This window comes from Copidosoma floridanum, unplaced genomic scaffold, assembly GCF_036245765.1.
Source record: "Copidosoma floridanum isolate Cflo_tuat_1 unplaced genomic scaffold, Cflo_Japanese_pri ptg000025l, whole genome shotgun sequence".
NCBI classification, from domain to species: Eukaryota; Metazoa; Arthropoda; class Insecta; order Hymenoptera; family Encyrtidae; genus Copidosoma; species Copidosoma floridanum.
In genome coordinates this window covers 6886248-6903171 of record NW_028321902.1, presented here as the reverse complement: position 1 = coordinate 6903171, position 16924 = coordinate 6886248, and the positions used below count along the sequence as shown (strand labels likewise).

At 48.5% G+C, this 16924-nt stretch overlaps 2 protein-coding genes across 2 annotated transcripts; one reads left to right on the top strand and one right to left on the bottom strand.

Annotated features, from left to right (window-relative positions):
* Positions 1-470: 470 nt before the first annotated feature.
* Oseg2 (intraflagellar transport protein Oseg2) lies at positions 471-7311 on the top strand. The gene is made up of 16 exons (XM_089595514.1): positions 471-523; positions 591-678; positions 875-1018; positions 1088-1200; positions 1263-1448; positions 1524-1830; positions 1905-2010; positions 2076-2744; positions 2812-3178; positions 3267-3569; positions 3635-3945; positions 4011-4753; positions 4849-5292; positions 5500-6351; positions 6423-6693; positions 6761-7311. Exons 2-16 carry the CDS (start codon positions 640-642, stop codon positions 7159-7161), a joined length of 5256 nt encoding a protein of 1751 aa, XP_089451640.1. The 5' UTR covers positions 471-523; positions 591-639; the 3' UTR covers positions 7162-7311.
* Positions 7203-16777, bottom strand: Sec71 (ADP ribosylation factor guanine nucleotide exchange factor Sec71). The gene is made up of 17 exons (XM_014350742.2): positions 16187-16777; positions 15525-15663; positions 14926-15437; positions 14664-14859; positions 14218-14605; positions 13339-14148; positions 12956-13267; positions 12640-12881; positions 12298-12578; positions 11891-12224; positions 11684-11811; positions 11142-11622; positions 10847-11067; positions 10556-10759; positions 9892-10197; positions 9532-9808; positions 7203-9452 (listed from the first exon to the last, which is right to left on the bottom strand). Exons 2-17 carry the CDS (start codon positions 15646-15648, stop codon positions 8911-8913), a joined length of 5358 nt encoding a protein of 1785 aa, XP_014206228.2. The 5' UTR covers positions 15649-15663; positions 16187-16777; the 3' UTR covers positions 7203-8910.
* Between the last annotated feature and the right edge of the window lie 147 nt (positions 16778-16924).

The following is a 16924-nucleotide window of genomic DNA, read 5'->3' as shown; positions in this document are numbered from 1 at the left end:
TTTTAGCCATTGTCTTTTAATACGTTCACGAAGTAATAACGTAAATAATGCAATTTTTCTAAAAAAAAAAAAAAAAAAAAAAAAACCGCAAGAATATATTTTATTTAAAAAAAAGTCTGAATCATTGCGCAACAACAATATTTCAACTTCAATTATTTTTAACTAAACCGCAACATCAAAATATTATTGATGTAACTTTTTTCACAATGTGTACTTTCACATCGATTTGCACAAACATCCCTTCTTTGGTTTAGCGTTTTGATAAAAGATTACGTGTAATCGCACAATAACTTTACTTTGACAGGTATACATACATTATTTTGAGAAAAAAAGGAGGGAGCTTTATTTTATACATTACCTAAAATTTCATCTGATGGGGGTTCGGGGCGCTGAGCAATTACATAAATACATATATACTTATGTTTCATCGATTCTCGTGCACACCTGCGGTCGCCTAGGCGACTCCGATCGGACAACAACAGCAAACATATGCAAAGTCGAGCAAAGTATAGGCACATCACAGGTAAGTAAACATCATATTATTTACTTCCATAACGCAAAATGTAGCTTGTTGATCACTTGGGTCGCAGAACGAATCCAGTGGTATACTGCCAGCAAGTGGATTATGCCGAGGCAGTCATGCAGCTCAAGTACTTGGGCTCGATCTTACCGGCACACGTAAGTACTTTTTTTTTTTCTTTTTTTTTTTTTTTTTTTCTCTTTACCCATTACACACACTTTTGCAATCCAACCGAAGATCGGAAAGTAGAAAAAGTTCGAGTGATACGAAAACAATAAATTCTTTACCCCATACACGATTGAATTAAAGAACTTTGTTGTATTTGAAAAAAAAAAAAAAAAAAAAAAAAACAAGGATTTTGAAAACCGAGTGGCGTCGATCGCGTGGTCGCCGAACAATTTGAAGTTGGCCGTTGCGTCGACCGACCGGTCCATCAGTTTGTTCGACGACAAGGGCGCGAAGAAGGACCGCTTCTCCACCAAACCGGTAGACTCCAAGGTAATCCATACAATATAGCCATTATTATTGTGCCAAAATCCATAATTTTACATTTTCCTTGCTCCTCAGAACGGGAAAAAGAGCTACGTGATAAAGGGTATCGCGTTCTCGCCAGAGTCGACGAAAATCGCCGTCGGCCAGACCGACAACATCGTCTACGTCTACAAGATCGGCGAGGAATGGTAAGACAAAAAAGCATTTCCCATTCAGTCCAAGAACCGCAATTAAAAACAAAAAAAACCAGGGGCGCGAAGAAGGTGATTTGCAACAAGTTCCCGCAGAGCTCGGCCGTCACTTGTCTCGCCTGGCCCACCGAGGGCCCCATCATAGTCGGCCTGGCGGATGGCAAAGTTCGCGCCGCCGTCGTCAAGGCCAACAAAGCCCAGACCCTCTACGCCGCTGACTCGATGACCCTCGCCCTAGCCACCAAGTATTTATATACTTTTTCGTCCAACTCCCCCCCCCCCCCATAGCAGTGCAGTACATACAAAACCGGCTCTTTCAGCGCGCGTGGCACGGGGTTCCTCTCGTCCCACGCCGACGGCAGCATAATCCGGTACTACGTGGCCGAGGACGGCGCGGCCGAGGCCTCGGGGCGTATATTGAAGCACCAGGTGCCGGTTTACGCCCTCGGCTGGGCACAGTGCCACGTGATGGCCGCGGGGAGCGACAGGCGGTTGGTGTTCTACGACGCGCGGGGCAAGGTCGCCAAGGCCCTGGACTACAGCAAGGAGGACCCATCCGAGAGGGATATTGGGGTCGCCTGCTGCAGCCCGAGCGGACAGAGCGTCGCCGTCGGCTCCTGGAACAAGGTATACACCGCTTCTCTGCTGATGGGGGTTGAGCTGAATCCTGGTGGTCTACTTTTGTCTTTCTATGCCGACAGATACGTGTTTTCGACTGGAGTCCCAGGAGGAACCTCTGGGAGGAGACGAACTCGCGGGAGCTGCCCAACTTTTACACCGTCACAGCGATGGCCTGGAGGAGGGACGGTACGTGCGGACTAAACACTCCGAGGTGTGGATGAGTCGGCTGATGTTGGGGTGTTTTGACGCAGGTTCGAGGCTGGTGGTGGGCAGCCTGTGCGGTGCGGTCGAGCACTTTGAGACGATGCTGAGGCGCACCGTGGTGCGGGGCAGCCACGAGGTGTCGTACGTCGGGCCGAGCCAGGTGGTCATCAGGTCCCTGGAGGGTAAAGGTGGGGGCAGGCCCGTGATCGTCAAGTCGCACGCCGGCAGCGAGATCGAGGACGTGAAGGTGATGGGCCGGAACGGTAGCCGGGTGGTGGCGCGTACCGTCCAGTCCTTGATTGTCTGCGACATCGAGCGCAACCTGCTCAGCGAGATACCCTGGGAGCAGGACAGGAGCGACCAGGAGCGCTTCTTCTTCGAGTACCCGGGCGTGTGTTTGGTCTTTTGCGCCGGTGAGCTGACGCTCGTCGAGTACGGGAGAAACGAGGCATTGGGACTCGTGCGCACCGAGTCGGTCAATCCCCGGGTGGTCAGCGTGAGGATCAACGAGCGCAGGCTGTATGGAGCCCCGGACAACAAGCGGCTCGCCTACCTGCTCGACCCGAGGACCGTGAGGATCGTGGATCTTGTGAACGACGTCACCGTGACGATGATCAGCCACGAGGCGAGAATAGACTGGCTCGAGCTCAGCGAGACCGGGCACAGGCTCCTTTCCAGGGACAAGAGAGCCAGGCTCTGGCTCAGCGACGACGAGGGTACAATGATATTATATACACCACGTTTAGCGTACAGGAATCCATATACGATAATTTGCTTGGTCAGGGGGACACCAGCTACTGTTGTCCGGGGTGAGCTACGTAGGCTGGGTGCCAGGGAGCGACGTGGTGGTCGCCCAGTCGGGGGCTAACTTGGTCGTTTGGTACAACATCGACGCGCCGGACGCGTCGACGTTCATCGGCATCAGGGGCGACGTGACCGAAATCGTCCGGGAGAACGGACACACGTCGGTCATGGTTGACGAGGCGGGCACCGATGTCGGGTACCAGCTCGACGAGGGTCTCATAGAGTTTGGCACTGCTTTGCACGACAACGACTTTGGCCGCGTGGTTCTGTTCCTGGAGGAGCTCGGCGATCGGCCCCAGACCGAGGCCATGTGGGAGAACGTCGCCAACAACGCCATGAACGAGAGGTCGGTGCTCTTGCAGTCGTATATGTGTATCTCTGAATATCGCTTCCTGAAAAACAAAATAAAAAACCTAATTGTGCTCCATTCGTAGAGCCCTGGCCGTGGCAGCGCGTTGCTACGCGGCGCTGGGCGACGTGGCCTGCAGCCGGATGCTCAAGGAGATCGTGGAGATTGGCGAGCGGTACGCCATGGAATCTGGCAACGAGCCCCTGGCCAGTCCCGACTGCTGGGCCAAGCTCGCGGTGCTGCGCGGCGAACTCAAGAGCGCCGAGGCCATCTACCTCGAGCAGAACGAGCTGACCAAGGCGCTCGACATGTACCAGAGGTACTGGCACTGGGAGGAGGCTCTCGTGCTCGCCCAGAACCGCAGGTGGTCCGGCCTCTCGCGGCTCAGGTATCGTTATATGCGCCCTGGGTTTTTCGTGGATCACCGATTAACCATGACGAATGTATACAAAGGGACAAGCACCTCGCGTGGCTCATGGATACCGGTCAGATCGCCAAGGCGGCGAGCATCATCGAGTCGGATAACCCGCGAAAAGCCGTCAAGTTGTACCTGGAGGCGCGCCGTCCTGGACGAGCGGCTCGACTGGTCCTCAGTCAGGACGAGCTGGTCGGCGACGAGGACGTCGTGGCCGAGGTGGTGCGCGCCCTTAACGCCGCCGAGCTGGCCGAGCTCGCTGCCGAGATACACGAGCGCACCGGCGACTACCACTCGGCTATCGAGTCCTACGCCAAGGCTGGCATCTTCGCCAGGGCACTGGAACTGGGTACTTGTACAAAAATATACCTCAAAGATTCAATTAGCTTACATTGTTGGGTGTTTCATTGAAAGCGAGGAAGCTCGAGCCAAACTCCGTGGTGCGGCTGGAGCGGGAGTGGGGCCACCACCTGATGTCCTCGGGCCACTACGACGCGGCCATCAACCACTTCATCGAGGCGGGCGAGACATCCCTGGCCCTAAAGTCGGCCGTGCTGGCACATCAGTGGCGCAAGGCCCTCCAGATAATCGAGGTGGTCGACCTCGAGGGCGACCCGGAGATGCGGGGTCTGTGCGAGCGGGTGGCCGAGCACTTTGCCTCGGCGCACGATCTCGCCCTGGCGGAGCGGTTGTTCCTGCGCGCGGGTCTGGCTCGTCGGGCGGTCGAGGCGTACGCGTCGGCGCGCAACTGGCAACGCGCCCAGGAGCTGGCGCAGCGCGAGCTCGAGCCCGAGGAGGCAAGGGAGCTGCTGGCCGGGCACGCCGAGGCTTTGAGAAGGGCCGGGGACTACAGACACGCCGAGGCGCTGTACGCGGCTACGGAGCAGCACGAGCAAGCAATCGCCATGTACCGCGAGGCCGGTCACAGGCAGGACATGGTCAGGCTCGTCGGCAAGTACAGGCCGGAACTGCTCAAAGCCACCCACGCCCACCTGGCCAAGGAGCTCGAGGCCGCGGGCAAGCCCAGGGAGGCAGAGGAGCACTTTATCGGGGCGGCGGACTGGAGGGGTGCCGTGGCGGCCTACTGCTCGGCCAAGATGTGGGAGGACGCCATCAGGGTGTCCAAGAAGGCATCTGGCGACAAAGCGGCCCAACAGGTCGCCACCTTTTTTTTTTTTTTTTTTTTTTTTTCATTCCTTCGCGCAAGGATAGCTGAAAAAAACCCTCTGATATATTATGTGTGTGGTTGTAGGTAGCGTTGATGTGGTCGCGGAGTTTGGCCCCAGAGTTGGGCGCGCGGCTGTTGTCGCGGTTGGGCTACTTGGACGCTTGTCTGCGGATGACGAGCGAGGCGGGTCAGTTTGACTGGGCGCTCGAAGTAGCCAAGTACGGCAGCCCGGAGCAGCAGAGGGACGTGCACTACAGGTACGCGATGGCGCTTGAGGACGAGGGTCGATTCGCCGACGCGGAGCGCGAGTTCCTGAGAGCCGGCAAGGCCATGGAAGCCGTACAGATGTACGTGCACACGCGAGACTGGCAGGCGGCCGAGGACGTCGCGCAGAACCACTGCCCGGAGGGCCTCACCCAGGTGCTCGTCGCCAAAGCCTCGGCAGCCGTCGAAGCGAGGGACTTTGCCGGAGCCGAGTCGCTCCTACTGCGCGCCCACAAGCCCGAGATCATCATTGATCACTACAAGGTGACGTGAACCCGATCGTTGTGGGACTCCCATACATGGACTCTGTCCCTACAGTCATCGACACACTTGGACATACTTACTCAAAGACTTTTCCCTAAAATATAATACAAGCTTAACAATGTTTTTTTTTTCCCAGTAAAATAATGATGAAAAATAATAATAATAATAATAATAATATACTCAAACTGTGATGATTCTGAACCACAGAACGCCGGCATGTGGTCGGAGGCGATGCGCGTCTGCCGTGAGTACCTCCCGACCCAGGAGGCAGCGCTGCGCCGCGAGATCGGCCAGCACCAGCGCACCGGCAGCGGCAACGGTAGCAGCGACAACCAGCAAGCCGATACCGACACACTCGACGAAGCTCAGCGCTGGCTCGAGGTGGGCGAGGTCCGGACCGCCCTGGAGATCCTCATACGAGAACCCCACGCCAGCAAGGCCTTGCTCCTCCAGGCGGCCGAAATCCTGCTGCAAAGGGCCGAGCCCGAACTCGCGAGCAACCTGGGCGGCGAACTAGGCACGAGATTGACCACCGCCGGGGAGCACGGACTGGCAGCCCAGGTCTTCCTCCAGGCGGACCGGTTCAAGGAAGCAGTCAACGCCCTGGTGGCGAGCGGCGACTGGACCAAGGCAAAGCGCGTCGTACGGGAGCTCGCCCCGGAACTGGGTCCCTACCTCGAGGACCTCTACCGAGAAACGATGATCAGGGAGGGCCAGTTGGAGAACTTGGCGCGCGTCGACGCGGACGCCGCCATCGAGATACTCGCCAAGAACGGCCAGTGGGCCCAGGTGTTCGAGATGGCTAGGACCCAGGGCGCCACGTCACTGCACAAGTACGTGGCCCAGCGGGCAGCGCAGCTCATCAAGGCCGACAGCGTGGCCGAGGCGCTGCAGCTCTACGTGGAGCACGAGGCACCCACGCTCACCCAAAACTACAACCTGTACTTCCACCTGAGCGAGCGGGTCCTCAACGCGCCCGAGACCAGCGCGGAGTACGCGTATCTCGCCAAACTGAGGGACATCCTGCTGGGCCTCGTCAGGAGCGTCGAAGACCCAACCGTGAGTGTATACCATTAGTTCAATCTCGGTTAACGTTTCGCCACAAAATTCATTTGATCCTACACGTATAGGTGTCGAGCAAGTTTGATAGACTGTTGAAGGCGACCCACTACTCGAGCGTGCGGTGCGCGAGCCGTACGGCCCTGCCGGCTCTCAGCGGCGTCGTGCTCAAGACGTCGGTGGCTCTGCTGCGCTACACCGATGTCCTGTTGGCCGATCGGTGTTACTACGAGGCCGGCATCGAGGCGCGCGACGCCGGTCTCGCCAGCGAGGCCTTTGTCTTTTTGAACCACTTTCTCGACCTCGAGGAGTGCGTTGAGGAGGGCGACGGCAGCGTCCTGGGCACGTACACATGTATGAAATCGTAGAAGCATTCAGAGCCTAACCGATCGGTCGTTTTCCCCCGCAGACGTGGACGATCTCAAGCTGACGGATTTCCCGCTCCAAGTGCCGCTGCCGGCGTCGTTGGCTCTGAGCCGGGAGCAGCGAGAGGAGGTGCGCGAGTGGGTGCTCACCGTCTCGGTTGACCAGAAACTCGAGCAGGGCTTGCCTACCGATCAGCGAGGTATCTACGTGGGCTCGTTGACCAGTCACTCGTCGAACGCAGCTCCGCTGGCCGAGTGCGCGCTTACGGGGTACCCGGTGCGGGGCCCCGCGGTGCAGTTCGAGGCCGGCCGGTGCGTCGCGAGGGACGACTGGAACAAGTTTGTCGGCGCGGCCAGGCAGAGCTCCAACGACTCGGCGCTCAACGACGTGCTGCGTTTCGTCAATGATTGGTGCGGCGCCGTGCCGAATTACAGTTTGTTTTAGGTAGGGACAATCGTCGGTGTGTGAAATGACAAGACTCGCTCTTTTCACGGTTACCATGGGTATAGATCAATTTATTAAAAGTCGTACCACCTAATATAAAAACAAACACTTCACTCTCTCGTGGGCGCGTGAGCGTGATTTCTCTGTATAATGTATGTATATAATATATATATATATATATAATCGATTAGCGGTGACTCGGCTTACATCTCACGTGGAATCGTCTACTGTACATGTGTGTGTATAACAAATAAAATAAAGAAAGAAATCACTGTCCAATGCTTAATGCTTATTGAATGGGGAAAAGTAAGACGAAACAGTCTCACGTTCGGCTTGTAATTAGTAACAATAGAAAAAAAAAAAAACGCACGTAAAGCATTGGTTCGCGATCCTCATGATCAATCGTCAAATTTACAATCGCATCTTACCTAATCAAGTATTATTAATCGAAACTTTGCCGGCGATCGTCTAGATCCGTAGGCATTCTTACATTCTTTTGTTTTCAGTAACATAATACTCTGAGAAACTTATTCACTTATGAAAACTGATTGCACACTGGACGTTCTTTGAAACAAAATGTTAAAAGTACTTTTTTTTTTTTTTTTTTCGGTGGAATGGTTTTGTTTAGTTTTTAGCGCAGAATATTAGATAACAGAATTCATCTTTGTAAACTTTTTTCATTGATGCAATGCTGCTATGGTGTGAAATTATTGTACTATTTTAATTAATAAAACGTGTAAAATCCAACTTTGCAGTGAAATGTGTTATGAAGTTTGAGCATGAAATTAAAGCTAATAAAATTGACAGTTGCTTAGTTTCAAATAATTTTTCATAAATCAACAACAATCTAGTGCATTTACAATACATCAGATAAATGTTAACGTTTTCAAGCAAAAATTTCTTATTAAGGATTTTTTTTTCATTCCTACAGTCACGTTTGAGATTAAAATCATGGTGAAAACCTCCAATACATCTTTGCGTTAATAACAAGTTTGTACGAGTACAAAAGAGGAAAAAGGTATAGTAACTGCGATATTTAGCGTAATGATATTGATAAGAATTTGGAAAATTTATATCAAGTAGTGCATTTATAAAATGCTTTAAAGCGTTATCTCTTCCGGTTTAGGTATCATGTTCCTATAAGGATAAAATTTGATACTATGCTTGATTATTAATTTTTTCTGCAATTATTAAAGCTTACTTTGTTTTATTTTTCTACTCGTTTTCAATTTTTTTTATTTTTTTTTTATTCATGATTTTTTAAATATTATTTTTCACATGCTTGTGATTGTAAGTACGTATTTTATTCAGTTCCCGCTTTGTTACACGTACCCTGACTCATTATATGATTTTGTATTTAAAAATTTTAGAACTATCATTTTCTAAAATATATATTAATCATTTCTTTACTGTACAACCGGTTGAAAATTTTTTTGTCAATTAGTACTACGATTTTGGTAACATTACACATAATAGTGACCAAAACAAAATTGATTAGAATAAAAAACAAGTACGAATAAAATACAAAAATCTTTTTTTTACAAATAATTTTAACAAATTCATCAACACGAACATATATAGCACATCGTAATTAATTTACAGTACTTTATACAGGTGCAACATATTTTCGAAATAACTCTCAATAACAACACTAATCTGTCACTTTTACTTCAAATTAGATACAACCAGGCAGTACCAATAAACAAAAATACTTTTACCAACAAGCGATGTGTGGAAATAAAAAGCTTACTACTGTTGTGTGATCCTGAAAACTGGACCGACCCTGAGGAAGAACCTCCTCAGCGCAGACCTCAACTCGGGTTTTAGGTCAAAGCACATGATCTCGCATAGCGATGCATAGGCACTTGAAGCGTGCACGGCAAACCTCGCGTCCGTCATCTTTAAAATCCTGGCCAGCAGTAAAAGTAGGATGGGCGTCCAAGCCTCGCGATGAGCCTCGCTCGTCAGCACTAAAAAGTAATCCAGAGCTTCGGCGGCGACCTCGACTAGACGCGACTCGATCTGCTGCCAGCTGGCACGATGCGTCTCGTCGCTGTACATTTTAAAAAGGATTCGCAGGGCGCAGGCTAAAGACTGCGTTTCTTGCTTCAGCAGATTGGGCTTGACGTTGCCTCGGAAGCCAGCCTTCCACAAGATGTTGCGCTGCTCGTGGTTTGAATTAAAGCTCTTGGCGAAACGATGCGAAGCCAAGAGACAGTCTACCAACTGTAGGAGGTGTGTCGTTGTTAGAGCGCAATACATGCCTTGCTCTTCTTTTTGTTGATCACCGCCTGTATAAAAAAAAAAAAAAAATTCATTTAATCTATGGTAAATAATTTTCAATACGATTATGAAAAACTGAATACCGACCAGTGCCAGCAACATTGATTTCTGATTTGCTATTGAGCATATCAGCCTGAGCCGCAGCCAAATTCTCCTGGTCCTCTTTCCTCGAGGTGGCTGGATAGAAGACGATGTTGTCGATCGTCTGTATTAGTTCGAGTTGAACGACGCATTTGATCAGCAACGCTGCAAATGTTTTAACGCGCGCCGTTTCGGCTACCGAGATGCTTTGACTGCTGTTGCTGCGTTTAAGGATGCCGATATGCGCGTCAGCCTCACCCGTTATCACATCAAGGTCCGACTCCTGAAAGTTAAACTTTTTAATACAAATCATTGGAAAATTAAAAAAAAAAAACAAAAGAAACGGAGATGACGAGAAAAATTTACTTTGTTGGATTGCGGCCTCCAAGTGAGCAAAGTCGTAGGCAGAGTGCTGGTGAATATTTCGAGCACACACCTCGTAGTTTTGTTCCACGTGTCTTCATTGAACTTGATACCGTTGCTAATTACAAGATTCTCCAGGCAATTTGTTCCTGAACGCGCTAATTGTTCGTTGTCCTGCTGGACACACCAATGTAGCTGTGCATACAATTGTTCGAGCAAAAGTGGCCCCAAAGTGTCATAGAACTGTGAGAACACGTCAACTATCGCGTACAGAGCGTGATTGCACGTAGTCGTCATCCATTCTGCTTTCTGTGAAATTTGTGATTTTTATTTGGATTACTTTGATCGAGAAAAGTTGGAATATGATTATTAACCTAAGTTAGTATTTTGAAAAGAGGAAAATGATTAAGCAGCCCTGCTCGTCAGTCACTTACTCAAGGATGAATCTAAACAAGTCCCGTAACCTTGTGTTATTCAAAACTCAATTAAATTTCTGTTAAAAAAAAAAAAAAATCTAAAACACACAGAGCTAGATCTCAATTTTCAGTTTTTGAGAGACTCAAGTTCAAAATGAAAAAGAGTAAAGAAAATTGAAAAAAAAAATAAAACTAAATAAACAAGTTACGTTGGGCACTGATCCATCCTTTGTTAAATGCTTATCAATCACCTCGGTGTGCTGTTCCGGAAGCTTCATGTTGTCGAAGATTCGGAAGAGCACCTGGAACAGGTCCTTCCACCAGTGCGGCTTAAACGAGGCCCCGTGTGTCTTCATTACGTCAAAGAGGACTGTAAGTGCGCGTGTTCTCACGTCGAGCTTGCAACGACTCACAACGCATGACAGCTCGAATAGTAGCGGAAACCAGCCTCTCACCTTTGAATGACAAAAAAAAAAAAAATAGTTTCAATTTGAAAACCCGTTTTAGCAGAGATAAAAAGAAGTCTCGAATCGAATAAGTACCCAAGCTCGGTCCTCCTCGGAAACCATGCCATTATCATCCATCATACCCTCGGCGAACAAGTGCGGATTAGCATCAATGTAAGAGGCGCAGGAGCGTATCAGTCTTATAGCTTCCATGCTAATGTCGGGGAACGACACGTTACATGCAAACTCACTCAGGCACTTGACTGCATCCTGGAATGAGTCGGCCATGATGCCAAAGTGTTCCGCGTACAACTCATCTGTAAAGTACAATAAATAATGACATCAAATAAATCTTAATTGACGCTTGTTTCATGGTAAAAGGGATGCTCACTGATAATTTTGCCAGTAGTGGTGAAAGCGAGCTCAACAACTGCTCCATCCCTGTCTCCAGCGGCGTGATGGAAAACACTAAAGATATTCTTCCATCCCGATCGTATATTTGGTTGCGGGCACTGAAGCGCTTGGCACTGCACGATCTGAGTGACACACCTGACTACCATGTCTCGGATGACGGTAGACCGGTTCTTCTTCATAATATGCTCGAACGGCCTGAGAAATTCTTTCTGGAAGCGGAAGTTGGCGAATTCTCCCTTCTCAATGAACTTGGTGGCTAACTGGCGCAAGGAATCCACGGCGAAAAAGGCAATGTCCTGGCCGCTGCAGCCCACACGATCAAAGTGTTCACCTATCACAGCCCAGATACGCGACCACTGCAGACGAATGCGACCCATGTTGTAGTACGAGATCTCGACGATCTTTGTTAGTGAGAACATGCGTGGCTGCGTTGGGTGTGCCAATTCTTCCAAAGAAACCTGCAAACGATTTTACAATGTTACTTTGTGAGCGTCAAATCAGATAAAACCACTGACGTACCTTGCACAAGGCTTTGACAAACTCAACTATAGCATCACCATCGAGTCTCGTGGAGCCGGTAAAAATTCTATCAACAGCCACGACTACGCTTTGCGAACTCGTCTCTCCAATGGATTCTTTAACACTCGCTAAAACAATAGTGATATTCATTAATTGCTACCACAATAATTGAATAAAATACAGAGTCACGAAAAATTATCAACTTACGATCAAGTGAGCTAAGATTCAGCCCATTACTCTGGTGCGAGCTGTTGAGCGCGAGGCTGGGGAAGTTAGCCAGTGGCGATGGAAAGTGCGGCTTCGAAGGTGGACTGAGCATCTGCGGCCTGACACCAGTGCCAATCAGCTGGGCGAGCTCGAGCTGCGATATGCACTTGACGACGTCGAGCCACGAGCTTCCAAGATAGTTACCGTCGGTGTGAGCCACTGTGATCAGAGTCTTAATCGTGTCGATATTCTTAGCCTTCATCTCTGTGATGGGCGAGTTGGCCGTGAGGAGGGTAAACCTCGCGAGCGCCTGCACGTACGCGTCTCTCTCGAGCTAAAAACAATGAGACGGCATAAATAAAAATATAGGTTGCATTTATACGTACAAGCTGCTACGAGGAATTTACCGTCATGTGAAAAATACAAGCTATGCGGATGGCACATCTAATGCCGTCCAAGCACAGGGATGCTATCTCAGGATCATCACAATCCTGGAGACCGACGCTAAAGGCCGCGAGGAAAGGCGTCCAGGCGATCTTGAACATCGGACGTACGTGTTCTAGATGCTTGGCTGTCGTGAACGGTGTTTGCACGTGGCTCACCGACTCCATGAGGTTCTTAGCTGCCGTCGAAATCACCTCCATTTCCATGTTCCATAGTAATCGGCGTTTCTTCTCGCTCGATATGACTGCGTAGCAATATTTGATGATTAATTTATTCGATTCATGTGATCGATAATTACGTGGTACCTTGTTTGCCGGGTCTGTTGGGGTTGGACTTCATCTTGATCTCGTTACCCGCGATCTCGTCGTAAATTTTCGAGAGGTACTCTTCGGGTAGATCCTCGTTGTCACTGATCCGTCGATTGAGATTGATGTACTGTTCCTTTGTCATTTTGTTCTTCACTTGAGGCGAATGAAGGTCCGTCGTTAGCATGATTATTGAAAAGCCCAAGATGTAGGCTGTATCGGCGCTTGTGAAGAGGCCATTGCTGTAAGACGAAGGGGCTAATTTTAGATGGTGTATACTTATGAAAATTTTATTAGGCGTCTCACGAGCACGTACTTGGGATTGCATTCGCAGTAACGGCTGGCAAACTTTTCCATGAGCCGATCGATCTTTTGCGCTTCTCCGGGTAATCTAAAGCCTTCCAGAAAATAACGCAAGGCAGTGACAAGGTCGCGCCCGACGAAATCCATCTGATCGATGTAGCTGTACATGACTTCCTTATGATTGTGGTCGCCGAGGAAATCGCCGATTGTCGTTTTGTCGAGACGCTCGTCCGTGTGCAACCAACGTGCTACGTCCTCATTCGTCTGACCCAACAGCCCTTGCTCCTGTACGTACTGTATTCCCTTGATTGGCTTCCGATTGAATCTGCAGAGGATAAAAAAGTTGCGATAAATCCGAAATTTCACAATCACCATCATTAGCAGGGAAAAACGCACATCTCGATACCGGTTTCCCAAATCTCTTTCTGCTGCTTTTGCGTCTCATACTGTTCAGGCGAATCCGGCACCTCCTTATTTCCGACCAAACTCGAATTAGCCGACGACAGACTTCCAGCGCTTCCGTACCTGGGCAGCAGCCTACTACCTCCGTTGCTCTGCGAGCTGTTAACAGTCGTCGTGGAAGCAGTCTCGAGCGGTGGATCCGGTGGCTCGGTTGGTACCTGCTGTTCAGCGGGCACCGAAGGATTCACATACAGGTCCCTGCTCCACTCGACCATGCACTTCAAGATCGAGACGAGGCATTCCAATCCGCGAATTCGCATGGATTTCTCTTGATTTGGCGAGGCGCCGAGCTCGAGGGCTTGTCTGCCCTGCGCTATCTTTGATAGATCATTCACTAGTCTCTCGAACAGATTGGCGGCTGAGAGATCGCAGTCGTAATTTACGTAAATATCAACGACACTCTGAGCGTCGGCGCAGATGCGCGTGAGTGCGTGGATGACCATCCACTTGTGCTCAAATGAGCTGCTCGAGGTTTCTAGAATGTTCAAAAAGATCTCCTTAAAGAACACTTCGATCTGCATTTTCAGGTGGATTTTGAAGCGAGCCAGGAGTACGAGGAACAGAGCCAGCGATAGCTCAAACACTTCCGGCACGGATGATACGCCGTTTTTGGATAGCGCGACGCAGAGGTACTGCTTGATGGCGATAACAAACATTTCGTTTGAGCGAAGGATCGGGCCGGCGTTTTGCAAAATGCCCAGTAGCAGCTGCAGGGACAGGATTTTCGATCTTAGCTCGTGTGATCTGAAATTATAAAGAATCGGTTTTTTTAGTAAATTATTTGTCCAGTGATTTTAGTTTGAAAAATCTTACTTGGGATCTGGCGTGCCGTCGGGCAGAGGTTTCATGGAAAGTTTGCATAACGCTCGGAAAACTAAAAACGCGTCCTTTTGTAGTACGTGGGTGAACTTTGCCGTGACCATGTTGTCACTTTCAGCGACCACCTCGTCTGGCGTCTCGTCAGGGATATTATTGGGTGGCTCTTCAATCGTCGGCGTGACTGGTGGTTGCTGCTGCTGCTCTGTTGGAGGCTGCTCCGTTTCCGACATCGACGACTCGGTGACGGCCGTTGTCGGTGTCGTTGGTGGTTCGGATTCCTGGCCCGGCTGCTCTTCTTCGATTGGAAGTACACTATCGATCACGTCGTTCAATACTGAACGAACAATCAGCTGGGCCTCGTTGATCTCATCTACTGACTCTTCTGTAAAGAAATATTATATTAGCTCATTGTTTTGCAGCAATTAATGATATTTACCGACCTATTGGAGGAGGCTGTTCTTCTAACTCTGGTGGTGTTTCTGCTGCCGGCGAGGGATTTTCAACAGCAGCCAACTGTACACTTGCAATACTTGACACCGGTGTATTTACAGGTTCGCTGTCCGTGTCCGTGACCGTCGTCACAATCGATACGTTCTGTAGCTCCAGCTCTGTTGTTGGCTTTGCGCTCTCCTCCTCCTGAGAAACAAAAACAGAAAGTCGATGTCAATGCAACGAAAAATTTACCCCGTCGTCGTTGCTTACCGCTTGTGTTTCCATACGAGCAAAAATAACATTGATCATCTGCGTAAGCGTCGCTCTAGCTGTAGTCTGATTGACCAGATTTCTCGATGCCAAGTACACATTGTACACAGTGCGGATCGTCAATAGCACAGTTCCTTCGTGGACCTCGACATGCTGGCTCGTCATAACAGTCAACAGAGCTTTAATAATTTGCAACTGGACACCTTCGTCCGTCTGTGGACCCATGAAGCAGCTGCAAATCGTTTCGACGATCCGGACAATCAGCAGCTTGTTGGGATCTGTTGAATCGGGTATGCTGCCCGTTAGGTGTCCATAGGCGATGAGTTTTTGTAGACAGTCGAGAGATGTTACGACTATCCTCGGCGACTTGCTCTGACAAGCTAGTTCGAACGGCAAGAAGTACTTTTCCGCGCTGATGAAATTCGTGTCGCTCTTTGGTTGTGGCAGAGCGTTTGACGGTGTGTCCTCGCCTTGCATGCTCGGCACTTCTTTGATTTCATTGTGAAGGTCCTCTGAAAGTTAAATATTTTAATGAAGAAAAATTAAAGTACAAAAGAACTCTAAAACTGAAAAAAAAAAAAAAAAGTCTTTGTGCTTACCAAGAGCAGCCTCACAGGCCCTCCTGAGTTGAGAAAGATGAGAGCGCTTGACATCACGATCAGCAAGTATTTTTTCTAAAGCTCTTACAATAAACATCTCTCTTGTTTTTGAATTATTTCGCATCGTCGCTTTAGACACCTAAAAGCCCCAGATTATCATGAGCAAATCACATTAAATGCAATGAATCAAATATACGTCCTTTATGCACATGCATGTATTGAATTATGCGTGTTCACTTTGTACGGTATGTTCATATACAGATCAATAATAAACACACAAATGTTAAACTGAAATTTTGGTATTGCCAGCCAAATGTATCGTTCAAGTACTTAAAATAAAGATTATATTACATTTGAGGTGTTCTAAAAGTTAAGTATCAAAAAGTAAACATAACATGATGAAACCAGATGATTCAATGTTTATACAAACAATTAACTTGCAACTATGCTCTGATAAAAAAAAGCCACATAAGCACTGCATGAACAGAATGTCGTGTAGGTAAAAGATTGTAAAAAAATACAGGGTGGAGGAACAATATGCTCGTTCAAAGAAAAATCCTTGCAAATTGCAGAGATCTTTCGGATTAGTACGAACAATTGGTGAAAGAAAAAAAAAAAAATTACAGCCCTCGAGATATAGACAACGGAAAATTCCAAATTACCAGGATACGTGTTCCAGACTGCTTGTCTTCCGAGTCCTCGTCTGGACTTCACTCCAAGTGTGTCCCAAGACCACCAATACGACAAGAAGGCAAAAAGCTTCAGGCCATCACACATCAGCCTCGGTGTCGTCCATACCCCTTTTGACTTTTATCGTCGACAGCTGCTTCTAGTGCAAGCTTATATCTTACTCCCTTTTTGGCTTCATTTAAAGAGAGAAAGGGAGAGAGAGAGAGAGAGACGAGAAAGGGGCCTTTTGCAAATTGAAAGATGAGCCCTTGAGAGTGACCCGCGTGGGTGTAACGTAGTAACACTTGCACAGCCGAGTGAATTAATTAACAAAAAAAAAAAAAAAGAAGAAGAAAAGGGGAAAGTACTTAATCGAAAAGACGAACGGACGAGGAGAAACACACCCGGATCGACACGCACTTCTCATGCGGGCTCTCTGGTCTTCCTCCTCGCTCTCACTCGCTATATTTCCTCTTATCTCTTTTTTTTAATTTTTTTACTCTTTTATTAAGTACGCATACTGCGTACTGCGTATATAAATGTGATACGTATGTAAAGTAAACCCACGTAAACACACACGTAATTAAATTATGAAAGATTTACAAAAATACATGTATGTTATGCCCATCATTACACATATATTTGTATTTTTTTACCATATTTTAGCATATATTTTAAATGACCGATTGTCGGCAGGTGCGCTGTCTGCTGTACCTTTGCCGCTCAAAACA